Source organism: Salmo salar, chromosome 11, assembly GCF_965601325.2.
Source record: "Salmo salar chromosome 11, fSalSal1, whole genome shotgun sequence".
Taxonomy (NCBI): Eukaryota; Metazoa; Chordata; class Actinopteri; order Salmoniformes; family Salmonidae; genus Salmo; species Salmo salar.
The window spans coordinates 26,121,649-26,147,423 of record NC_138301.1 but is presented as its reverse complement, the minus strand read 5'-3'; the positions used below and the strand labels follow the sequence as shown (position 1 = coordinate 26,147,423).

General features: G+C 42.1%; 3 protein-coding genes, 1 long non-coding RNA gene and 1 other non-coding gene across 8 annotated transcripts in view; 3 read left to right on the top strand and 2 right to left on the bottom strand.

Moving 5' to 3' along the window:
• Positions 1-8,407, bottom strand: part of LOC106562320 (diacylglycerol lipase-alpha) — a 42,579-nt gene extending 34,172 nt beyond the window's left edge. The window contains exon 1 of one of the 3 annotated variants that reach the window (XM_082957831.1): positions 7,588-8,407. The gene's annotated coding sequence lies outside the window, so the exon portion shown is untranslated. The remainder of the gene's footprint in view (positions 1-7,587) is intronic. The other 2 variants (XM_014127123.3, XM_082957833.1) reach the window with 2 other exon arrangements.
• A 1,837-nt stretch (positions 8,408-10,244) lies between these two features.
• On the top strand, positions 10,245-13,779 carry LOC106562321 (uncharacterized). Its single transcript, XR_001319006.3, has 2 exons — positions 10,245-10,379; positions 11,221-13,779. It is a non-coding gene; the product is annotated as an uncharacterized LOC106562321 (long non-coding RNA).
• A 565-nt stretch (positions 13,780-14,344) lies between these two features.
• LOC106562324 (DNA-directed RNA polymerases I, II, and III subunit RPABC5) lies at positions 14,345-15,545 on the top strand. Its single transcript, XM_014127129.2, has 3 exons — positions 14,345-14,462; positions 14,893-15,010; positions 15,166-15,545. The coding sequence occupies exons 2-3, from the start codon at positions 14,916-14,918 to the stop codon at positions 15,272-15,274; spliced, it is 204 nt and encodes a 67-aa protein (XP_013982604.1). The 5' UTR covers positions 14,345-14,462; positions 14,893-14,915; the 3' UTR covers positions 15,275-15,545.
• LOC106562322 (cleavage and polyadenylation specificity factor subunit 7) lies at positions 15,542-19,578 on the bottom strand. 2 transcript variants are annotated; one of them, XM_014127126.3, is made up of 9 exons: positions 18,873-19,578; positions 18,345-18,554; positions 18,071-18,174; positions 17,510-17,655; positions 17,043-17,397; positions 16,792-16,913; positions 16,477-16,624; positions 16,136-16,379; positions 15,542-15,965 (listed from the first exon to the last, which is right to left on the bottom strand). In XM_014127126.3, exons 1-8 carry the CDS (start codon positions 18,954-18,956, stop codon positions 16,136-16,138), a joined length of 1,413 nt encoding a protein of 470 aa, XP_013982601.1. In that variant the 5' UTR covers positions 18,957-19,578; the 3' UTR covers positions 15,542-15,965. The 2 variants fall into 2 exon arrangements, with proteins under 2 accessions (XP_013982601.1, XP_013982602.1); XM_014127127.3 differs by having other exon boundaries at positions 16,792-16,910.
• Positions 19,579-19,640: 62 nt separating this feature from the next.
• LOC106562323 (uncharacterized) lies at positions 19,641-23,007 on the top strand. Its single transcript, XR_006757536.2, has 3 exons — positions 19,641-19,797; positions 20,847-21,070; positions 21,529-23,007. It is a non-coding gene; the product is annotated as an uncharacterized LOC106562323 (transcript).
• Positions 23,008-25,775: the final 2,768 nt, after the last annotated feature.

The window sequence follows — 25,775 nt, the reverse complement described above, 5'->3', positions numbered from 1 at the left end:
CGCTTATGGACTTGTGTGTGCTTGGGGTCATTGTCTTGCTGGAAGATTCACTTGCGGCCAGGTTTCAGCCTCCTGGCAGAGGCAACCAGGTTTTTGGCTAAAATGTCCTGGTACTTCGTAAAGTTCTTGATGTCATTGAGCTTATGCAGCACCCCTGGAGTTTGCTAAACGGCATTGGCACTTGGATTGGAACCGGTGCTATGGGTCATTTCCATGTACAGTCGTGACCAAAAGTTGAGAATGACAAATATTAATTTTCACAAAGTCTGCTGCCTCAGTATCTTTAGATATTTTTGTCAGATGTTACTATGGAATACTGAAGTATAATTACAAGCATTTCATAAGTGTCAAATGCTTATTGACAATTACATGAAGTTGATGCAAAGAATCAATATTTGCAGCGTTGACCCTTCTTTTTCAAGACCTGACATCCTGTCAATTAACTTCTGGGCCACATCCTGACTGATGGCAGCCCATTCTTGCATTATCAATGCTTGGAGTTTGTCAGAATTTGTGGGTTTTTGTATGTCCACCCACCTCTTGAGGATTGACCACAAGTTCTCAAATGGGATGGGGAGGTCTGGGGAGTTTCCTGGCCATGGACCCAAAATATCGATGTTTTGTTCCCCGAGCCACTTATGTATCACTTTTGCCTTATGGCAAGGTGCTACATCATGCTGGAAAAGGCATTGTTCGTCACCAAACTGTTCCTGGATGGTTGGGAGAAGTTGCTCTCGGAGGATGTATTGGTACCATTCTTTACTCATGGATGTGTTCTTAGGCAAACTTGTGAGTGAGCCCACTCCCTTGGCTGAGAAGCAACCCCACACATGAATGGTCTCAGGTTGCTTTTACTGTTGGCATGACACAGGACTGATGGTAGCGCTCACCTCGTCATCTCTGGACAAGCTTTTTCCGGATGCCCCAAACAATCGGAAAGGGGATTCATCAGAGAAAATTACTTTACCCCAGTCCTCAGCAGTCCAATCCCGTACCTTTTGCAGAATATCAGTCTGTCCCTGATGTTTTTCCTGGAGAGAAGTGGCTTCTTTGCTGCCCTTCTTGACACCAGGCCATCCTCCAAAGGTCTTCGCCTCACTGTGCGTGCAGATGCACTCACACCTGCCTGCTGCCATTCCTGAGCAAGCTCTGTACTGGTGGTGCCCCGATCCCGCAGCTGAATCAACTTTAGGAGACGGTCCTGGGGCTTGCTGGACTTTCTTGGGCGCCCTGAAGCCTTCTTCACAACAATTCAACCGCTCTCCGATCCGATAAATGGTTGATTTAGGTGCAATCTTACTGGCAGCAACATCCTTGCCTGTGAAGCCCTTTTTGTGCAAAGCAATGATGACTCCACGTGTTTCCTTGCAGGCAACCATGGTTGACAGAGGAAGAACAATGATTCCAAGCACCACCCTCCTTTTGAAGCTTCCAGTCTGTTATTCGAACTCAATCAGCATGACAGAGTGATCTCCAGCCTTGTCCTCGTCAACACTCACACCTGTGTTAACGAGAGAATCACTGACATGATGTCAGCTGGTCCTTTTGTGGCAGGGCTGAAATGCATTGGAAATGTTTTTGGGGGATTCGGTTAATTTACATGGCAAAGAGGTACTTTGCAATTAATTGCAATTCATCTGATCACTCTTCATAACATTCTGGAGTATATGCAAATTGCCATCATACAAACTGAGGCAGCAGACTTTGTGAAAATTTATATTTGTGTCATTCAAAACTTTTGGCCACAACTATAAAATGACCCATGAACAGCAACATGTTAATTTCATAGGAGCATGTCAAATTGGGTGTCAAATAAAAGCTATGAGTCTATTTAACATTGAGAAATTAAGGAATATATACACTTTTTTTGTTTAAGTTATCCAAAAAAAATAGAATAAGCAAAGGCTTCGATTTCTTGTCAAACATGAAAAATGAGTCTTAGAAAACCAACTGATATCAACACACATTTACACTAAACAAAAATTTAAAACGCAAGTGTTGGTCCCATGTTTCAGGAGCTGAAATAAAAGATCCCAGAAATGTTCCATACAATGCATATGCAGAAAATACCTCATACTGTAAAATAAGCTGGTGGATCTTTGATGACACTCAGGAGGCAGTGTTCTCCAATTTCATAAAACATTTTAGAAAAAGTCTTAGTGTGTGTCGTTTTCCTCACAATTGGAAGGTGTTGGAGTATTGAAAGGGGATCCAAACATTTTTACCTTTATTTTTTTTATCTTTTATAATTACTTGTTACACAAAATCTCATTCTCTGAGCAATTGTATTAGTATAAAATATATATTGTTTTTAAATTAAAACATTTTTTTAGCATACAATATAGCTCAGTATTTGTATTATTTTATACAGTCTTTTTTGCTCATCTTTATTAAGAGACTCAATAATTCCAGACCCCACTGTACATACACAAACATCATGCTAAAACATTGTGTGCATGGCTGTTTTTGTGGCCACGTGAACTAGCTGGTTCCATTCCTTCTGCCTCAAGCATCGTAGGGTATAGCACTGAGGGGTCATGGTTAAGAAGAAGAATTGAAAATCAAGGAACATTCTGCGCTGACTTTTATTGTTACACTTTCAAGTTATGTAGAGGAAACACTGAACAACTGTAATAATACATTTGATCCAATTCCTATAATAAATCCTTAAATACAGTAATCCAATTTCTTCTCATAAAACGGAGAAACCACACGGTTCTATACGACACAGGAAGACTATTTTCTCTGTCCAGAGTCCAAGACATCAAAATAAAGAGAGTCGCACACTCCATATATAAACTCCCAGTCATTTATTGGGTAAATCACCAACGTTTCAGCATCCAAAACGTTGATGATTGGCACAGTGATGCCGAAACGGTGATTTACCCAATAAATTACTGGGAGTTTATATATGGAATGTGCGACAATTTTTATAGCTTATAGTTTATTCGCCGTTAGTCAGCACCTCCACATAAAATAATGTTCTCTGGGTGTGCGCCAGCTCATGTTTTTTATCAGACTCAAAAGACAGAGACTTCAGTGTACTTAATGCATAAGGAGTACGCACTAACAAGTGGGCTACACAATCAGAACGTCATATTAACACACATACATCCAAATGCATATACTATCACACAGTCACAGAATAGAGTGTGGAGGGAGGAGAGGTGAAAGGGATTGAGTGGGCGGGAGTGTGAGCGAAAGACAGAGAAAGAGGCAGAGGGAGAGTGGGAGTGAGTGGCACATGGCTTTCAGTCTAAAAAAGGGAAAGAGCGGCATGAAGCCAAAACCTGGATTAGCTAGATAAAGAATGGGGAGGAGGGAGAGGATAGGAGAGAAAATGTAGGTTTCTTCACTTTTGAAATGGTGCAAACGCATGACACTGCTTTCGCGGTCACAAACGTCTTCTAAAATATGAATAGTGAATGAGCGTGTGGGTAGAGCGAGAAGAGGGGGGGCAGGAAGATGAGAAGGAGAGACAGTAAAAGAGGGAGTGATTGGCTAGAGATTTCATGTTAAAGGTAGGCTGGATGGTGCATGGAAGAGGATGTCGTAATAAAAGAGAGGTGAAGGAGGAGGATGGAGGAGTAGGCCTACTAGGAGAAACAGAGGAGGAGAGCCTGTGACGAGTATATAGAAACTCACGAGAGAAAGAAAGAGAGAAGCTCTGTGTATAGTGTGACACTGACCCAGGCAGACAGAGAGAGTGCTGCACATGGAGGCTGGAGCAGACGGGTACAGGGCTGGGAGCCGAGAGACAGAGGGAGGGACAGTACCGCTCTGCCAGCCTGGGTTAACATCACCCTGTGGACTCACGATAACGTCCCAATCTCTCCCCTATTCATGCCAAACACCTCACCAATACACTTCACACTGCACCCTTAATATTCTCCTCAGTCCTCACACCACAAGGCTGAGCTCGCAAAATACACAACGCACTGGGAGTTCTCCCCCTATGCTTCCACAAACACCTGTGTCCTCTCACCACCACACACTAGAACAAATACAGTATGGGGCATTCAGTCAGGTCCATAATTATTGCCACCCTTGATACAGATGAGGAAAAAAAGACTGATCCCTCCCAATGTGTTCTCCCATCTCATAAAACATTTTAACAAAAAGGCTCAGTGCTGTTATTCTCGCAAGGTGAGGCATTGAAAACAGGGGTGGCAATCATTTTGACCATCTTCTTAAGAAAAAAATATTACTTGTTAAACTAAATGTATTTCTCTGAGAAATTGCATTTGTATAAAATAATTTCCCCCCAAAAAATGTTGCATAAAATATAGCTCAGTATTTGTATTAATTTATTATTGTCTTTTTTGCTGCCAAATTCTTGGTCCTAATGTATGACCATATGTGACTTGATAAGCTCCTAATAAACTGTATCTGTAAATTACTTAGCTAGTCAGTCATTCACAGTCCCTTTCTAGTCCAAAAATGCCATGACATCACAGTACTCCAGATAAAACCTCTCCCTCTTTGAATACAAAAACCGTCAATGACACACATTATGTGGTTTGGCACATTGAGGCTGTCAAAAAAAGGCACCCTATTCCCTTTATAGTGCACTACTTTTGACTAGGGTTTGTAGGGCTCTATAGAGAATATGGTGTCATTTCAGACACACTTTATGAAAGACACAACCGTCAGGAGAGGAGTGGAGAGGAGAGGTACTCTGTGGGGGTTGAGGAGTCAGCAGGGAGGGAGTAAGTGGAAGCAGGTGTAAACAAAACAGACAGTATTCCGTTGTGCTGTGGCTAGGAACCTCTTAGCCCCCTACTGTAGATCTAATGGATTATTAGGCTTTTAAATGGTTGTGTTTGTCAGACAGGGACACCAGGTTTCTGAGAAAAGCAGTTTCATTTCAAATATGGCCATACCACCAGTGTGATCTTTCCCATATTAGATTCAATCTGAAAGCATGATAGAAGTTGTATCTTTTATGTTGGAGAATTCTGTGTAAATTGTTGTCATGAAGTCCAGAATGTGACACTTGTTTGTTGTGATGGGAATTATTGGCTAGGGAGTGGTTGCTGTGAAATGACCAAAGCAAAAGCGCAATAGCACCTCTAATGGAAACAGATCTGTGCGTGTGCAACATGAACGTACATCTCACACACCACACATACACACTCCAGTCTCAACTCAGGTATTGAAATCAAGCTTGTTCCATAAATGATGGGAGAGGTTGAGAAAGAAAAAGTGAGTAAAACCTGTCCTCTTCTCACATGCGCTAAAAGAAAAGATCCTAGACATTTGTCATATGCACAAAACGCTTATTTCTCTCAACTTTTGTGCAGAAATTTGTTTACATCCCTGTTAGTGAGCATTTCTCATTTGCCAAGCTAATCCATCCACCTGACAGGTGTGGCATATCAAGAACCTGATTAAACAGCATGATCATTACACAGGTGCAACTTGAGCTGGGGACAATAAAAAGGCCACTCGAAAATGTGCAGTTTTGTCACACAACACAATGAGACATGTCTCAAGTTGAGGGAGCGTACAATTGGCATGCTGACTGCAGGAATGTCCACCAGAGCTGTTGCCAGAGAACTGAATGTTAATTTCTCTACCATAAACTGCCACCAACATTGTTTTAGAGAAATTGGCAGAACATCCAACCGGCCTCATAACCGCAGACCACGTGTAACCACACCACCCCAGGACCTCCACATCCAGCTTATTCACCTGTGGGATCATCTGAGACCAGCCACCTGGACAGCTGATGAAACTGTGGGTTTGCACAACCAAAGAATTTCTGCACAAGATGTCACAAACCGTCTTAGGGAAACTCATCTGAGTGTACCGGGCAGATGGCAGAGAGCGTGTATGGCGTCGTGTGGGCGAGCGATTTGCTGATGTCAATGTTGTGAACAGAGTGCCCCATAGTGGCGGTGGGGTTATGGTATGGGCAGGCATAAGGTACGGACAACGAACACAATTGCATTTTATCGATGGTAATTTGAATGCAGAGAGATACCATGATGAGATCCTGAGGCCCATTGTCGTGCCATTCATCCGCTGCCATCATCCCATGTTTCGGCATGATAAGGCACAGCCCCATGTCGCAAGGATCTGTACACAATTCCTCAAAGCTGAAAATGTCCCCATTCTTCCATGGCCTGCATACATTGAGCATGTTTGGGATGCTCTGGATCGACGTGTTCGATAGCGTGTTCCAGTTCCCGCCAATATCCAGAAACTTCGCACAGCCATTGAAGAGTAGGACAACATTCCACAGGCCACAATCAACAACCTGATCAACTCTATGCGAAGGAGATGTGTCACGCTGCATGAGGCAAATGGTGGTCACACCAGATACTGACTGTTTTTCTGATCCACACCTCTATCTTTTTTTTAAGGTACCTGTGACCAATCGATGCATATCTGTATTCCCAGTCATATGAAATCCATAGATTAGGGCCTAATGAATTTATTTCAAATCGACTGATATCTTTACAGTATATGAACTGTAACACAGTAAAAAAATAAAAAATAAAATAAAAGAGTTTCTATTGGACAAATTTAGGTAGGTCCCCTATAGGTCCCACCCCATTTCGTTCCTGTTGCTTCCGTTTAAGAAACGTTTTGCAACAGAATCGGCATAATAAATACGCCCCTAGGTAAAACTGAGTCTGAATGCGAGATTACTACAGGGATTTAAACCTGCTTTAGGGGGCAAACTGGTCTCAAATCCACTGAACGTGACCGTAATCCATGTACACTGCATCTCTCTGCCCATTCATTGGCTTTTGTCCTCTAGTATAACAACATTCATAACAACTCTCTCCAAGTAGTAACAACTTTCAGGACATCACTTAGATCACTTTTACGCTACCGCAAACAGATCGTGCTTGATACACAGACATACACCTGTGATACAAACTCACATAGCTTACATGATCCACTTGTCCATGTTTGAGCCTTCATGAAAACATGCAGAGCACCTAGGGAAGATATTTTGGCACTCATGGAAATAAAGTGATTGTGACTGGGCATTCTATTGGTATGACATGTATTTCTCTCTGTAGGCCCAGCTATGAGGCTGATAAAAGGCTCTGTCTTCACACATTGAGCTACATGTGCTTTATCCAGTCTCTCTCCACCTGCTGCATGCCTGCACATGAGCATCATTGCCTGCCCTGTCCTGAAGGGTTATTGAGTGGAATACAAAAACACTGGACATTCTGCAGAAAGACTCCACAATGATGCAATAATAAAGGAGCAAAGACATGGTCGAGAAAAGGTTTGAATACATCTAGCCTAATCTTCGAGGTTTGCTGTGGGTTGAGCCTTCATTAAATCTACAATGGACCGGTCAACAATTGTTGGGCCATATAACCTAATGTCCGGATTTGCCTAATCTCTGCTATCACTTCCTAATCACCAAGGTAGGCAAAGCCAATACAAAAATCCTGTGAGATGATGGGTTTTTTTGTCGGGGGGGTATTAGTAATATTGCTACCCCAGTTGATATTTTAGAAAAGGCTATTGTCTAAATAGATAAGAAATCCAAGCCGTCACTGTATGACACCCCTCCCCAGCCCATTACATTGATCGGCCGTTGGGCTTCTTTCTCACCTGTATTGTGACGATGCCTTGCCAAGACCCACTGCATCTGTTCTGTTCGCTCTCCCATCCTACGCTTGTCCACCTCGAGCTCACCTCAACGCGGACCTGGACCAGTGCTCTGCCAGGGATAAACCCTGTAAAATACCGCAGCGACAATATTGCGCTGAACCGTGGCTGGCAGAACACACACGTACTTCCCTATGAATCCAGCCACTGTACTTCAAGTGAAAGGTTCCACAGGAATCCGGGCCAGGCAATCAGATAAGATTCGCAGCTGGATCATACCGTAACCTAGAGTCAAAACCGTGCAGACACGCGCTCCATTTACTATGCCATGGTATTCAAGGTCTTGATTCTTCGATAAATTGCAACACGTCGTCGATATGTAGAATATCCGCTGCCCGATGTCTCTTCACGCCATGTATGAGTGCCGGGAGGTTCATCCATACAATGTTTCTCACTGACATACAGTGAAGTTGAATAAATAAATCGCTACACAATGTTTTTATATTGTGTGTATCATATGTGACAACCAACCGGACAACTCCCGATCCCAATCGGGCTACTGGAGTAGCGGTTCCCGATAAATTGGTTGTTTTAATACCAGCCTTCAGACCAATTTTTACCCCTGAAAAGATACGTCGTTTCTATTCCCATTCCCTATTCCGCAGCTGCGGATCAAAAACCGAATCACCACTGCGCCATTTACGTAGGAACTTTACGTCATCCATCACCCTACGAGAGAGCCAGTTGGATTTGCGTCGTTCTCGCAGGCTTCGGCGATTGTAGACACTGTATAAATCGCTGCCATACTGTGAAATGCACGACTGGTGGTTTGTGAATATCGAGGAATCTCCAACTATAGAGTTTGGGCGTGGACTCGCGTCATTTCCTGAGCTAGACTTTATTAAATAGGTGTGCCCTGCGCTCACACTGGCTCTAAATGCAAAACATGGGTTGACCACATTTTCTTTAAAACATCAGCAAAACAAATATTATTACAGGCACATAATTAGCCAAATGCATTTGCCATAAATAGGCAAACAATATTAGCCTACACAACTTGGGAAGGCTACCCTAAAGCCATCAGTCTGCTGCGACTCCAAGAGCTTTGGGTCATTTGTCCAAGGCAGACTGGCAGGCATCACCCAAAAATAGAAATAAGTTGTCTGAAATATTCATTCTTAGGAATGTTGGCACTGTTGACAATAGTCCTACTTGAAATCCCAAATGGATACTTATTTTCAGAGATGTAAGTTTATTGTTGTATATAACACATAATCATCAGCCCATCTTACAGTATAGGCTACAAGACATAGGCACAAAACCTGACTGTTGGCATTGGCATTGTATTGACATTTATTTGAGTATTGACTGAGCCCTGCTGGCCATGCTTGTTAAAGTCATACATTACTGCTGTGTGTTTTAGGAATGCAGAAATGTTGCTATAGGCATCTGCCAGGATGTTCCTCCTACTATAAGTCATCCTGCTATATCCTGCTTCCTCCCTTATATTAGTATTATTAGTACATGGAGGTAACCACCTAAATGCATTACTACAGTGGTGAGAAAAGGTTTAAATGTTATTATTTAATTGTCAAAAACAAGACAAAAGCAGCCAGGCCCAGAAAACATCTAATGGGGAGTTTGAATATTTTATTTATTATTTTTTAAATCTCATACTTGGATAGATGAGGGCTATAGCTGACTGATGAAAATCAGACAGCTCAATAATCACAGTAGACTTGTCGGTAGAATACAATGGTAGGCAGGTATCCTTGCGGTTAAGCGTGTTGGGCCAGAAACCAATGGTTTTCTGGTTTGGATCCCAGAGCAGACTAGATGAAAAATCTGTTGATGTGCCCTTGAGCAAAGCACTTCACCCTAATTGCTCCTGTAAGTCACTCTGGATAAGAGCATCTGCTAAATGACAAAAATGACAATGTAGGCATACAGTAGTTTTCCACTGAACTAGGGCTGTATTATTTGAATGATGTCATCCCCTTAGCATCACAGGGAGATATTTTATTTAGATACAGTCAAGGTCAGGGATGCAAGAAAGTACTTAACTGAAGCCATGTACTGAACACACTTGAGATAAAATTCGAAACACACAAACAACAAGCATATTTGCCCCTTTGGGGCGGCAGCGTAGCCTAGTGGTTAGAGCATTGGACTAGTAACTGAAAGGTTGCAAGTTCAAATCCTGAGCTGACAAGGTACAAATCTGTTCTTCTGCCCCTGAACAAGGCAGTTAACCCACTGTTCCTAGGCTGTCATTGAAAATAAGAATTTGTTCTTAACTGACTTGCCTAGTTAAATAAAGGTAAAAAAAATAATAATATTTTTTCCTTTACAAATGTGACAGTGACTCAGAAACACACACATTATGAGACACATTGGGTATGCAAATCTTTGACTTGTATTATATATTTGTACAGTATATACAATTTAATCACCATTGTTATAATTATTATAGTAGGCTTCTACAATAATTTATTTTAAAATACATCCTAAGCTCTAGGGCTAGGCAGAGAGAGATACAGTAAATTGAACCAAGACACAATGCAGTCTAAAGATATGGACACCCCCACTGATTTCAGCCCAGATGGTACATCCCAGTCCTTCTCCTTTACCTCCCTCTGTTTTCACTGTGCCCTCCATCTCTTTACTTACTCTCGCTCTCTGTCTTGAGGACATTACTAATTTCCTTCTGACAGCCTTTGAGCAGCAATTCCATCCCTCCATCCTTCCGGCCATTGTTACAGAGCTGTTGGAGAGGAGAACAGAATAGCCTGAGGGTATGTACTCCCAGATTTCTACCTCCTCCCCTTCATGCAATTTCAGTATTTTGGTCTATGGGATTATCATGGCCTGTGCTGCTCCTATCTTCATATCCTGTGCCAGCATCGAGCATCCTCAGATGCATCCATTATAGTATCTCTCTGTTTTTTCTGTAATTCCTCTCTCTCGTTCTTATTTTCCTGCCTTTGGATAATTCTGTATCCCCACTATGTTATTACTCTCTCCTCTCCTTATTCCTGTCTGCTTTCCTCCATCTTGACCTCCATTAACAGTACATACTGTATGACTCATGCCATTTTAGAGATAGACAGAGAGAGAGGGAGATAAATAAATAAATATACAGAGACAATATTTATTGCTTGCTGAGACTGGATTAACACTTGTGTCAGACAGTGTGGGGAGTGCAGAAGACATGCATGCACCTCTGTGCCTCTGTCAAATGGGCTCTTTTTTTAGCAGCTGCAGCAGCAGCGTGATTACTCCGTCTGTTACAAAACGTGCAGTTAACTTTCCCATGAGATTGCTCTTGACAGGATGCTGGACTTAAAGTGTTGCTTCCACTGGAAGTTTGTTCTACAGATGTAATAAACAAACCAGTTAATGTATATAGCAGGGACAATATGTTTCTGTTTATGTCATCTTGTCTGTCAAGGTCACATGATGGCCCTGCTGACATGAGGCTTTTGCTTCATTCTGCAGTGAATAAGGAGGTGTATAATACTTCCTGTGTATGTTGATGCTCCTTGTCGGTATAATAACACCAGGGGACAGTAGAGCAGATAACAGAGTCTAATCTGTGTGATTATCTGTCTGCCTCTGTTTGCTGTTTTCCATCAGTGAAGCAGCGCTGACCTGAAAGACACTCCTGACCAACCCCACCTCTGTTTCTGGATCCTATGGAAGCCAAGGCTAAGAGCGGGGCACCAGCGCCCAAGGCATCCTCTAAAGCAGAGAAGACGGAGAAGAAGGAGGCAGCTCCCCCTAAAAAGATTGACCCCGCTCAAGTAGAGGCTCCACCCCCAGCGGCCCCTGTGGAAGAGCCTCAAGTGGAGGATGGATCAGCTGAACCAGAGGGCGAGGAGGCAGCAGAGGCCAGTACGGACTCCCTGGAAAGCCTGAAGCCCTTCCTCATTGGTGGTGCCATCATCGCTGCTGGTGCCATCCTGTTGGGGGCACTGTTGTTGGCACGAAGAAATTAACCACCACCACCACTCATCATCAAAACCTATTGGTCGATGGGTTAACGAGTCACTTGCTGATTGGTTCACAGACTATCATGCAGCTGGTAGAGATGGGGGATGGGGAGCCACTGTGCTTCTTAAGTTTAATTCAGTCTGACCATTCTTGTAGTGAATATAAACATCAGTGAACATTCAAGTAATACATTTTTGGGCCCCTGCTAGTATACTCATGCATGAATTTGCTCCACCCCTCTAACTGCACCTACTTATAGCTCTACAGGCTTTTAATCACCATACAAATGCAATCCAACAGTTACACTGGACACACACATATATACAGTACTTGAATACCCTATTTATCCAGTATGCACTGATAAACATTTAGATGTTTCTGGGTCTACTAATACATAAGTTAGAAGTAGAAATACAGTAACTTTATATTGTTTGATTTGAAAAAGGTCATATGAAGTGAAGTATGAAGTATATTAAACATACTATTGTGAGTGCCTAGCAGGTTTGGGGTCAATTTCATATAAATTCCAGTCAATTCAGGAAGTACACTGACATTCCAATTCTCTTGAATCGTTTTTAATATAGAACGTTTGGAATTTAAATTTAGTTTAATTTCTGAATGGAATTTAAATGAAATTGATCCTAACCCTGGTGCCTAGTATGTGTTATTTCTATGTTCGTATTGCTTTTGATGTAAATACATGGTCCCTGCAGATCAGATGTGAACCCTTATGAATAACGGTTTTAGACCAGGAGATATCGTTATATAACGGTTTTAGACCAGGAGATATCGTTATATAACGGTTTTAGACCAGGAGATATCGTTATATCAATTCAGGGGAAGTTGCATGGTTTTGGGAAGGCTGTGTGTAAGTGAAGTTAGCAATGGCAGATAGTGTGACAGATGAAGTCACTTAAATAATTGTTTGTGATAGACTTCCATTTCTGTCTCAACTGATGCTGAGGTAATAACAATTCATAGTCAAATTGCCCCATCTCCAAAATCAATATGCACAGTGAGAATATAGTCACAGTTATGCCTGGCTGCCTGTGTTTATGACCCTGGTGACACAAATGGAGTATAAACCAAAAGTATATACATATACACTGAATTGTGCTAAATAATATATTTTAACCCTATGTGTTAACACTGTAATCCCTTGGTGTGTCTATTTGTCAAATGTATTAACAGCTTGCTTACTATAATTTCTCTGGATAAATAGTGTAGCCTCTATTTATTTGAAGACCATACATGTTCGAGTGATAGTGCGAGAGACTGTGCAGCTACTGTAATAGTACTGTACATTGTATGTATGAATTTCGATTCAGAATGAAAATATTCTACATGCAATATGTGGTGTACCAATGTATGTAGTAGCTTGGTCAGTCATGCTCAGCAAATCAGCATATACACAAATATATTACATCCATCTCCAACCTCCTGGAAAGCTTTGAAAGTATGATGAAATGATGATAATACATGCATTACGGTTTATTTTGTAATACATTAATATTTTTTGATAGTTTGATAAACCTAGAATCCAAGTAGAAAGCATGCATTATTGATGGGAGTAGAGAAATAGCTGTATTTATTTAGTAGATAAACTGAGATTGTTTCATCTGTTGTTTCCCTATTCATTACAGAGAAGCACTCCTATTTTTGATAACAGACAAACATTTTTTTTTAAATCAGAGGCCTAGGAGATTTAACACCCAATCAAACATCTTGCTTGAATACTGGCATGTAGCGTACCATGATGCAATATAAATACCTTCAGCACACCAACAGAACAGACACATATTCTGCAGGTACTTGTTCAAATAGCCTAGTCATCACGTCACAGAGTACTAAATAAAATCTATCAGTTATTTTCCTTGGTCTCAAAGAGCGTATAAATGCAATAATTCCAGTAGTACTCCACATTTTAGCACATGTTCTGTATGATATTAAAATAATGGTAATGATAGTGAAATGTTGATGGGTAATACTATTGTGAATGGAGAATGAGAACCAGATGATAATGATGTGATAGTGGTGATTACGATGGGGATTAAACCTATATTTTCTTGATATCCCAGCTCCCTATAGAACATATTTTCCCTCTTGCACACTCCCTCCCCTGCCCCCAAAGCTCCTTGTGTAAATCCAAATGGTTGTCTTGTGACTTGACCTGACCTTTATTAAAGGCAATGAACCAGCTTGCATAGACTCAAGGATCTCTTTGATAGCTGTGAATATTTTGTGTCCTACACTCTCCACCAATATAATTAGCTAGGGTTCATTGTGTTGAGAATGATGTACTCCTTTCATTGTTTCCTTTCCTCCATCATCACTGATATGAATAGGACTGACTGCCTATAGGCTGTATTATGTCCACCACTCACATGTTAGCGGTCATGAAAAGGAGACAAATTGTAGAAGCCATAAAGAAGAAATAGGATATATCCAGGGGCTTTTAAATGTTACCATGCTGGCCAATAAGGTTTCTAAACACCGTGCTGTTGAAAAAAATCTGAATTCTCAAAGAGATACAGTAACCAGTTCCAGATGTGACTCGTGTGAATCTAGTATTGGACTAGTCCAAAATAGAAAACTGAGGGGAGAGTCATATTCTAAACAGAGCCCTAATATCTTCGGAAAATCGAATGTGTACCATGAAAACATCAACATGTTAAGGTAAATGGAGCTATGAATGAGAGGTAAATGGAGTTATGAATGAGGCGCAGCGCATTCAATTCGATCAAACCTTTCTAGAACCCCCTGTAACGTTGCAGCCCCTGAACATGCCCCAGTATTGAGGGAGGAGCGACGCGCATTAGCTACATGTTCTTCCTGTGTGCGTTCTTGTCTGTTTGCAAGGGTTACTGCAGAACATCTACTTTACAGTGAGTCGATATCTACTTTATTGTATGAGTCTATTTAGCCATGATATAAAACACATTGGTAAACATGGCTGTTTTATGCTAACACTTTTTTGTTAACTAGCTAGCTATATGCAACGTGTTTGAAAATGTGTGCGCTAGCAAGTACTGTGTAACGTTAGCTAGCACGCCGGTTTACATGTCCACGCTAAGACTGAGCGTCAGTAAACCATAGCTGTCAAGTTATCTACAAAATTGATAGGCTATGCGGTTTCGTTCAGTTACGCATTTATCATTGAATAGTTACCTTTTTCTTCAAGCCACAATTCTGCCGTTGGCTGGCTAGCCTAACATTAACTACATGTTTTATGTCATTTAGCAGACGCTCTTAATCAGAGCAATTTACAGCAGAGTGCATACATTTTTCGTATTTCTGTTGCTAATTTATTTTCAGGGCCCCAGTCGAAAGTAATCAAAATGATTATCCCGGTCCGGTGCTTCACCTGTGGGAAAATCGTTGGTAATAAATGGGAGGCATACCTTGGCCTCCTACAAGCTGAATACACTGAAGGGTGAGACACCTGTTTGTTGTGGTCATCGTTTACATTTATTTCCCTAAGATGAAACCCTTTATGAAAATATATTGTAGTGCTAATTTATTTCATCTGATATTTTTAATAGCTGATAAACAAACTCTCTTGTCTGCTCCCTTTTGTTTGGTTGGCAGTGATGCCCTTGATGCTCTTGGTCTGAAGAGGTATTGCTGTCGGAGGATGCTGCTGGCCCATGTAGACCTTATTGAGAAGTTGCTGAATTATGCACCCCTGGAGAAATGATGGATACAACAACCACAAGAATCATCTGGCTTATTTATGGACAAGCCCTGGCTGACAGCCAGGGAGGCAGTGCACCCTGATGGATTGACATCCTCAAGAGACTATTTTCACACCTGGTTTGAATTGTACATTTTTGTTGTTGGCTACAGCCACTTGCCATGTAATTTACATTATTGTGTAAATAAACAAGACGGGAGGCCAACCCCTTTAAGCAGCATGGTCCTCTTGTGAAACAATCCCTTTTTGCAATAAATACACTTGTTCCAATTCATTTTAACAGCCTTTTTTAATTGGTTCAAATTTGATACAAAAGAAGGGGGAAGAGAAAAAAAACCACTGCACAGTTCAACATATAAAAAAATGTACCTCTGCTTTGTGCATGCCGGTGTGGCAAACAATATAAGTTGCAGCCACGACCCTGAAACCGTCAATTTATAATAAAAAAATAAAATTACAAAGACAGTAACACTAAGAGGGGGTTGGTGATGGCTGAGATCAGAAGATTATGATAAGGTAAAATGCTTGGTGGCTGCTGAGTAACAGGGAAATGTGAACAGGGGGCTATGGACATTCATTTTGTCTCACCATCAGTTCATCCATTATCCCAGACTTTTCAGCAGCTTGGTGCAGAAATAAAGTCCTGCCTACCCTCCTATTCAGCCTGACAGGGACAAAGACCACCTAGAATGTCCTGGGGGAAAAAAATACAAAAGTTCTGTCAGGAGTGTGTAAATACAAAGGGTTGACTGAAAACAGGTGCTTGGCAATTAGAGGCGGTGGTGTGAGTAAGTGGTGGTAGTCTGTAGATTACAGAATTAGAGGGGAGACGTGTTGGAGATACGACAGGGTCAGAGAGCTTACCTAGCGGTGCCGCTCGCGGTGCTCCCTATGTCTATCTCGTTCCCGAACACGCTCCCGGTCTCTCCCATCTCTCTCCCCACTTAGGGAGCGTTCTCGGTGCCGGCGGGACATTCCTGCAGCCTCCCATTCCTGGCTGTAGGACTCTTCCCTTTCTTCCCTTCCTCTGCCTCTGTCCCGTTCTCTTTCCCTGTCCCGCTCTCTATCTCGGGAACGGTGTTCTCTGTCACGGGAGCGGTGTCTTTTCCTACAAAGAGAACAAGTTAGGAGTGAGGCCACATTACAATATCCATTTGTGATGAAAGAACTGTCCATGAGGTCGAAACAATTTTTCCAGCACTGACCTGGAGCCATAAGACTTGCTCTCGATGGAGAAGAGGCAGTCTTTCAGAGAGGTGACCAGCGCTCGACAGCGCTCGTCTCCATACACTCTTGACTGCTTGATGACAGCAATGGCAGTCAAAAGGGTCTCAATGGCCAGGGGCATGTCTCCTAAATGAGACGAGGTTACAGAGTTTATTACAACAACAGGATTTAAGATGACCATGATCTGCATTGTGTACTGCACATGTCAATGTCTTTGGGTCTCTAGTCTAGATCTATCATCATGAATCTGTATTTGAGTGTCTACTGTAGGCATTTTTCAGTGAGAGTCTAACCAGCAGTAGCTCCAGACACAGCCTTGGTGATGGCGCTGCTGGCGATTGCTCGGTTTCTGTTCATCAGCTCATCAAACTCTCCCTCTGGCATTTGGGGTGTGGGCGCTTCACTGTCCCTGCTGCTAGAGAAAGAGACACTCCCTTGCTCATCATCAGCATACATGCATACATATCCATACAACTTGTGATAGACATGTTTACCAATTAATACGAAATCATTCCAGAATATAAAGTACAGTGGAAGAGCTCACTTGTGCCGGTTGTACGATGTGTTATGTTGTTGACTGTAGTTGTCGTGTTGTGCTGGAGGAAAGAAGGCAGGGTTGAGATGCAGGGAGGGAGGAGGATGGCTGGGGAGACGTAGAGGTGGTGGAGGGAAAAGGTGGGGCATGGGGGGAGGAGGGATGTGTGGGGGAAGGTGAGGGAAAAGAGGAGGAGGCAGCCTAAAGTATGGGACTGACAGAGGGGGAGGTTTGTTGTGAATGTGTTGGGGGTGGATAGTGTGAGGGACAGTGGAGTGGTTCTGGTTGAGCACAGGAGGGGAGACGGAGGCGTTTTTGTCTCCAGTATCTGACGACTCCTTTGAGTTAGAGCGCTGGGGGACACCTATGGAAAAGGAGGAGGGACAGTTTGATTTTGTTTCTATGGCAGCATTGGATATCGCTTCCGAGAAAGACTTGAGTACCTATTTATTTGCTGTAAGTAGATGTGTGCTTACGTTTATTAGCCTGGGCTTCAAACACGGCAAGATTCTGGCGTGTGGCAAAGCGGCAGTCCACCTTTTCTCCATTAACATTACAATTTGGCAAAGTCTCCAGCAACCTCTGCAATGACTCTTCTGTGGCCACCACTACCTCAGCGTATCTATAGAGATAAAAGACAAATATCAGCTAGTATACTTTGTTACCAGCTGGATAGAAAGGCTATTCCAGAGCTTTGAAAGGCCTTCACAACATAATCGACTAGCCATCAGTAGACCACCAGAGCAGCCTTGTCCAGTTCTTCAGGGTCTGGAGACAACACTTTGGCTCTGGATCATGCACAGATAATAAATAATAAAACGTTGGTAGTCATCTGTAAGATCTGTATTTAGCTTAGCTACTGGAGCATCATATTTATTTGAAGACTAATTTGACTCAATAGGTGTCTGTCTCCAGGTCTCCCTAGAACACCATGGCCAGACCCAGTCATGAAATGACGAAACACCCAGTTAATAAACAGTGAAGAAATAGATCACATTAGATTAGAATGATGCCCAGTGGATAGGCCTAACTCTCACCCTCTGGACTGGCCATTAGCTCTGTTCTCAGCAAATTTGATCTCCACAATGTCCTTCACACCCAAGGTGCGAGCCACGTTAATAAGGTCTTTGTCAGAGGTCCACTGATGAGAGAGGTAAAGGAGTACAAAGGAGAGGAAGAGGGAGAAGATGAGTAAAAATTAAGAATAGGGACAGAAAGGTAATAGGCCTAGATGGCTGTATCTCATTACAGAACATAGGCTAATAGATTAGCAAACTGGATTGAAGGTAATGGTGGTGGTGGGAGACTCACCCAGGAGAAGTTGCCCACATATACAGCCAGTCTCTTGTTCCACACCCCACTGTAAGTGTACATTATTGCTGGTTTGCTCTCCTCTTTCGTTGGCTGGTCCTTGCTGAGAGGGATAGCATCTTCTGAGAATTTCCTTTCCTGGCTCACAGAGCCAGTGAGCACGTCATCGTAAAGATCACTTGCCTCTGCTGTCGTTGCAAAATCTCCATCCTATAGAGAGAGAAAATGTACAGAAGACAGGTATAATCCCTCAATGCCTAGTTTATCACTCACAATGACCATCCCTGAAAAATCTGACAAACTACAAGAGAACAATAACCTCCACATTTGTATTGTTGATATCAAGGACAAGAAATGGAATAGTATGACTTTTGACATTAATTAATGTAAGATGTTGACATGCTGGTCATGCTAAAATCAGACCTCATCCAACAAGTTATTTTAGTTCCCACTTCAAGAATCTTCTGCATTCACTTTCAGCTTCTCACAACTACAGCTCTTTTCATAATCTCTCTCGGCCCGTCTCACCTCCCCGTTGTTTTGACTGAACTTCTCGTCGTAGATGTCTATGAGGTCAGTTGTACCACCACCATCGGCCGCTTTAGCCGCCATCCCGAGTCCTGGGTTGGCACTGCAGCCTGTGGCAACGTTTTCTCTCAGTAATCGACACTTGACAATAAACGCAAGGAAATAACTAAAGGTGCATATTTTGCACCTTTCCGTGCGTCTATGTTTTATTGATGTAGCTAGTCCAGCTGGCTAACGTTACCCAGTTAGCGCCTCAATATTGTTTAAATAACTAGCGAGGTAGCGAACGTTAGCGAAATGGCTAACTAGCATCACCTCGCATTCCCTCCCATTGCAGGGAAGCTGGCGTGGACGGAATACCAAAGGCAAACAAATAAATTACCAACCCTGATTAAAAAGTAAACAAATATTATACTTTCAAAATGTGATATAATTGTTATGGAAGTCCACATGCAAAAACTGATAACATTCAGATAAACACTCAGCTAGCTTGTTGCCGCTACATCAGAACAGAAGCGGAATCGAAGAGTGCATCTCAAATATCTCCCGTGTAAAACAGGCATGATATTACGAGGTTCCGTAAACATTATTTAGCTATCAGCTAAATAATATATGTTGTTACATACGTGAATATATAATGTAAATGTGAGACATGTTGATACACTTATTATTGTTTAACATGCATTTCAGGAACCATTCGGAAGAAGTAATAATTTCCCTTACCAATATGGCGCCAATTATTTCCCTAAACTGGAGCGGACATTTCCTGCTGTGTCCCCCTGTTATTATGTGACTGTCTTTGGCTAGCAGGGACTTGTGCATTTTGGGACACCACCTGCTCTCGAGTCAACAAGAACAGTCACATCAGGATTCAGCAGTCATAAATAAGAAAGACACAATGCTGTCTGCTTTCGTTGCTAAAAGAGTGAGTTGTATTTGGAATATAAACGTTAGGCTACACGGACTATTAACCGTGTATCCTCATTTACGTTGTATTTTTTTAAAACTTTTGTACTTTCTCTATTCACACGTACATGGGTCTACACACACCGTCATTTGCTCATTCACACATAATATGCACATACATTTATACTGGCTCTACACGCACACTCGCATACAATCTGCTGCTTCTGATGCCTTGTCAATTTACCCCTATACATATCTACCTCCATCACTCCGGCTTCTCTGCACATTGTAAATATGGTATTGGAACTGACCCGGTATATAGTTTTTGTTAAATGTTTTATTTCACCTTTATTTAACCAGGTAAGCTAGTTGAGAACAAGTTCTCATTAACAACTGCGACCTGGTATAGTATGCTTACTTACTGTGTTCTTCATATTTCTTCTTATTTCTCGTTTTTTTTCTTCTAGTTTTAGCAACATTGTTTTTGATTATTGCATTGTTGGGCTTTGAGTTTGCAAGAAAGATATTCCACTGTACTTGGGCATGTGGCATTGAAACTTGTTAGGACAGTCGATTGGATGTAGTAGCTAACGTTAACTAGCTAGCTAGATCGATGACATTAGTTATCTAACTTAGCTAGAAAATGTTAAGACTGGCAAGCTAGTGGGCTAGAAATGCTGTCTATTCTGACTGAAGCTAACTAAAGTTAGCCCATAAACCTAGTGAGTTTGAAAGTAATTTTCTGCTCTCTCTTTTCAAACAGAATTGTAAAGTTGTGTAGGATATGAAGGTACACTTGTGCAACCAACCTCATGTTTTGTAGCTAATGGAAGGGCAGCAGTCCAATTAATGCATAGTGGTAGCTAGCTATGTAAAATTATGCTCAAGGACGAAGGTACTCTTCTATTGGACTGTCATCTGAATTAGCCTAGCCTATGATCTTTGCCAGTCTGTCCTGTAGGGTACTCACAAGTCAGTCATTGTAAGCTACTTTTCTAGCATTAAATATCCATGTTGTTGTGTACAGTCAGTCCAGTTGTTGGTAATGATGTTGTTTATCTTGTCCAGCTGGTAAGTGGGGTATGCCAGGCATCATGGAGACCAGCTGTGGCAGAACTAGTAACTACACGGGGTTACAAAGGAGAGGCACCTGATGACTCTAGGGGTGACCTAATTGAGATCCCCCTGCCCCCCTGGACAGAGAAGGATGGCGAGACCATGGACATCAAGAGACGGCACCTGCTCTTCCAAAGCCGAAAGAGGGGCATGCTAGAGAATTGCATATTTCTCAGGTGAGTGGACCACTGATCATACTATATATATTTTAGTATTGATTTTAGTCTTCTATTTAATCCTGAGCAAAGCTCATACTGTGATAGAGCCCACAATAGAGATATAAGGAATTTATAAACCATCAGGTTTAAGGTCAGGCAGCATATTTGTGGTCAGTAGCAGAGGCATGATTTAATTATAGTGTGCAACTTACAATATGTGTATCTGAGTCTTGGACACATCTCAAAACCATACACTTGCACATCCCAATCAAATAGTCTTAATACAATGAGCGAGCACCAGTTAAGACAGTATGACAGACTGATCAATGATCCTAGCATCAACTGGGACATCTACTCTTATTTTCAAGCTGATCTGCTTGACTTTCTTAGCATTATGGTGAGCCAATTTGCCCATTCTATATGAGATGTCTGTTGAAGTTAACTGAATGTGTGTTGTCATTCCCTCATCTCAACAGAAGCCCAGCCTGTACCTGATGTGTGCACAGGTGAAATCATGGACCTACTGAAGGAGTTCACTAAGAACAGGGATCAGGAACAGACGCTGGACACACCCAACCTGGAATACCTGGACAAGGGGAGGCAGTGAAGCCTGGGCTGACACATCCCTCTCAGGGTGTTTTCACATATAGTCCTCTTTAAAGTGAACTCTGGGGTAAAAAAGAAGAAGCAAAAGATCTCAGTTCTCTTTGTATTCACACTGCCCTTGCCTTTGAATAAGGACTCAACTTTTTTTGCCAGTTCACTTCACCTATTTTGTTGTCAGTCTTCTTTGCATTCATATTGCTATGTTTAGAAAGGAACCAATATCTTTTTCCAACATTCATTCAATGCACTGTGGGTGCAGGACAAGACATTCCATCAGAATGTGTTATTGGACAACAATATATACCATATACCTATGTACATTTTGGAAGCTAATAGATTGCATTTAGTTAAAAATTAGACATAATTGTGATCAGAAGATTAACATCTAAATATTATTGGTAACAGAATAACTGCAGATTAAATAATGCTGTAATAGAACTGTTGCCTGGGCGCTGAGGACGTGAATTTCGATTAAGGCAGCTCTGATGGAGGGGTTGGGTTAAAAAGCGGAAGACATATTTCAGTTGAATACATTCAGTTGGACAACTGACCAGGTATCCCACTTTTCCCTTTTACACCCATTGTAGGCTACTGCCCCTTTAAGAGCTAGAATCGATTTTGTACCTCATGTTGCGATTTTTACCAAATTATGTTGCCGTCTTCTCACACTATTCAAACCCCACGGTCGAATAAACAGCGCATGAAGTTATCTTAGCCTATAGATCACATATTGCAAACAATTATCTGAACTAAAAACTCCACGCATATTTTGGCATTTCTGTACATCCTTGCTAATCAATATCCTTAAACGGCACACGTTTTTTCCCCCGCGAAACTGAACATTACCATTTTATCTCATTTGTGGCACCAATGTGGGGGGCAATTGCAGTGAACACAGTGTTGCAGTAGTCTACTGTGTGGTGCGGGAATAATGACAAGCGATTCTGGGGATCGTTGTGTTCACATTGCCCTAAAAATGGGAACAGGACCGTGGAATTCATGGTCCGGTTCGAACAGAACTCAGTCCACCTCTCGCGATGGTCTAAGTTCTGTTCGGTTCTTTCTTTGGTGGTCTGAGTTCTTTTGGATTGTTCACACAATCACACTGCACAAAAAAATTTAGCGGGGGAAAAATATTGTCTGGAAGGGACCAAGTATGAAAACACCCTCAGAGAATGCTAATGGTTCTCATTTACCAGAGAAACCCTCTTAGACAAGGACAATTCCTGCATCAAGCCATTGCACTACACGCATATTTCTATCACTGGCCTTATTCATAAGACCTTCAACACAGAATGAAAATAATGTGTTGGTTCCATGAGCTGAAATAAAAGATCACAGAAATGTTCCATATGCACAAAAAGCTTATTTCTCTCAAATGTTGTTCACACATTTGTTTATATCCTTGTTAGTGAGCATTTCCCCTTTGGCATTTCATCCACCCTGTTCATGTTTGGTTTCTAGTGAATACGACCAAGGTGCTTGGGTGGGTTGAAGTGTCAGTGCATGGACACCAGGGGGAAGCAAAACTACTGTTTCATTCCCTTTTTGCACCTCAATTGAACATCACTGCTAATCACAGGTCTAACGTAACATACTGGGAATGCAGATTCTAAAACATGAAGCTCAATACTCACTCTTAAATGCAGAGAGGCAGGCACCAAAACAGTTAATAGTTAAATTATATAAGGTTATTGTGGGTTGCACTGGCAAGCTATGGACAATCATGCTGTCCTTGATGTCTGTAATTAGCTTTCAGCTCAGTAACTCAGGCTAAGATGATTCATAATGTAGCTAGATAGCTGCATAAATTAATAGGTAATTCTCTCCTTTCACCCTGAATGAGTAAACGTATGATTACCTGGCTATAATGAGAGTGGGTGCACCTGCTGTGCATAATGTTTGTGCGAGTGTGTGTGTATGTTTGCACTGGGTGCGTGTAACCGGTGTGAAATGGCAAGTTAGCGGGTGCGCGCTAATAGTATTTCAATCAGTGACGTCACTCGCTCTGAGGCCTTGAAGTTGTTGTTTCCCTTGCTCTGCAAGGACTGCGGATTTTGTGGAGCGATGGGTAATGATGCTTCGACTGTAACTCGACGATGTGCGCGGAGGATCGCTGGTTCGAGCCCAGGTAGGGGCGAGGAGAGGGACGGAATCTGCATGCTGGTGAGTGTGAGTATGCGCGTCAAATAGTTCTTAAATTGCAGATTGTATTTGCAATTTACACATAAACAGTGTTTCTTTGTCCCCCTGCTACCACAGTGACTTGTGTTGACAGTGGTAGGAGTTTCTCTGAGAGACAAACAGGGAGGTGCAGAGAATTCGAACAGAAATGAGACGAAGTCACCAGAACCATTGTGCTGGACACGCAGGCGATTACAGGGAACAGTCTCAGCTCACCAGCACAGACACAATTTGCACTTCAATAGTCTGTACCCAGGCTACTTCCTCGTTTGGCGTAAATCTTAAAGTGATTTGCACACAATTGATCATAGATTAAATTGCCATACACAGTAATTTTACGTACAACTCCTGCATGGACAGGGTGAGGTGGAGATGCTGGGTGTAATTTTACATACAGCTCCTGCATGGACAGGGTGAGGTGGAGATGCTGGGTGTAATTTTACATACAGCTCCTGCATGGACAGGGTGAGGTGGAGATGCTGGGTGTAATTTTACATACAACTCCTGCATGGACAGGGTGAGGTGGAGATGCTGGGTGTAATTTTACATACAGCTCCTGCATGGACAGGGTGAGGTGGAGATGCTGGGTGTGTGTCTTTAAATAGCACACTGTGATGTCAGCAGAGTCCCCCTCTGTGTCATCTCTGTGTCATCTCTGTGTCATCTCTGTGACTTTCCTGCCATCTGTCCCACTTCAGAGACATGGACTGGACACATCTTCTTCTGACCTCTGTCTGTCTGTCCTTTTTTTTATATCTGTCTCTGTCAGTGTTCGGCTATTTACCTGACTGACGTTCAGTCTGTCTGTATATCTTTGTGTTCGGCCACTCATCCGGGTGTCATTATTTCCAACACCACTAGTGTCAAAGATGTATTGGCCTGTGACAAGTTTGTATTTTTATATTTCTTCAATTGATTTCTTTATCATCTTACTTCTTAATTGTTTGTCTTAATTAGGTTTTAATCTGAAAAAATTAGAAACCTGCTGAGAAACAGTTGTCTGATGTGGATGTTCAGAGCGCACATTCTGTAGGACGTGTATCTGAACATATCGTTTCCTGTACTGCATGTTCTGTAGGAGCGTCTGTACATGTGTATCTGAACATATAGTTTCCTGTACTGCATGTTCTGTAGGAGCGTCTGTACATGTGTATCTGAACATATCGTTTCCTGTACTGCATGTTCTGTAGGAGCGTCTGTACATGTGTATCTGAACATATCGTTTCCTGTACTGCATGTTCAGTAGGAGCGTCTGTACATGTGTATCTGAACATATCGTTTCCTGTACTGCATGTTCAGTAGGAGCGTCTGTACGTGTGTATCTGAACATATCGTTTCCTGTACTGCATGTTCTGTAGGAGCGTCTGTACATGTGTATCTGAACATATCGTTTCCTGTACTGCATGTTCTGTAGGAGCGTCTGTACATGTGTATCTGAACATATCGTTTCCTGTACTGCATGTTCTGTAGGAGCGTCTGTACATGTGTATCTGAACATATCGTTTCCTGTACTGCATGTTCAGTAGGAGCGTCTGTACATGTGTATCTGAACATATCGTTTCCTGTACTGCATGAAATAAACTTAGATCATGTGGGTGTGACTTTAATCAAACAAACTCAATGTGCACTTTCCTTTGCTCACATGGCAATGGTCCCGTTTCCATTTCCTCACTTAACAATGGTCCCATGTGGCTCAGTTGGTAGAGTATGGTGCCTTCACAGCAGGGTTTTGGGTTCAATTCCCATTGGGGACCATTACAAAAATGTACTCACTCACTACTGTAATTGCTCTGGATAAGAGCGTCTGCTAAATGACTATAATGTAATTTAGCCCTGTTCTCTCACTATTAAATGATACACCTCACCTGTGAATTCTACCTATCAGGCTTTCATGTGCTGCACAGTTCATGTTTTTCCATTCCCGTTAAGCTTG

What these genes read in the sequence shown, in the direction of transcription:
- LOC106562324 (XM_014127129.2), top strand. Translation starts at nt 14,916, where the DNA reads ATGATTATCCCGGTCCGGTGCTTCACCTGTGGGAAAATCGTTGGTAAT. An exon ending in CAAGCTGAATACACTGAAGG is followed by an intron (nt 15,011 to 15,165) that starts GTGAGACACCTG and finishes TTTGGTTGGCAG; the next exon opens with TGATGCCCTTGATGCTCTTG.
- LOC106562322 (XM_014127126.3), bottom strand. Translation starts at nt 18,956, where the DNA reads ATGGCGGCTAAAGCGGCCGATGGTGGTGGTACAACTGACCTCATAGAC. An exon ending in GCTAATGGCCAGTCCAGAGG is followed by an intron (nt 17,656 to 18,070) that starts GTGAGAGTTAGG and finishes TTATCTCTATAG; the next exon opens with ATACGCTGAGGTAGTGGTGG. An exon ending in ACATCGTACAACCGGCACAA is followed by an intron (nt 16,914 to 17,042) that starts GTGAGCTCTTCC and finishes CTCTTTCTCTAG; the next exon opens with CAGCAGGGACAGTGAAGCGC.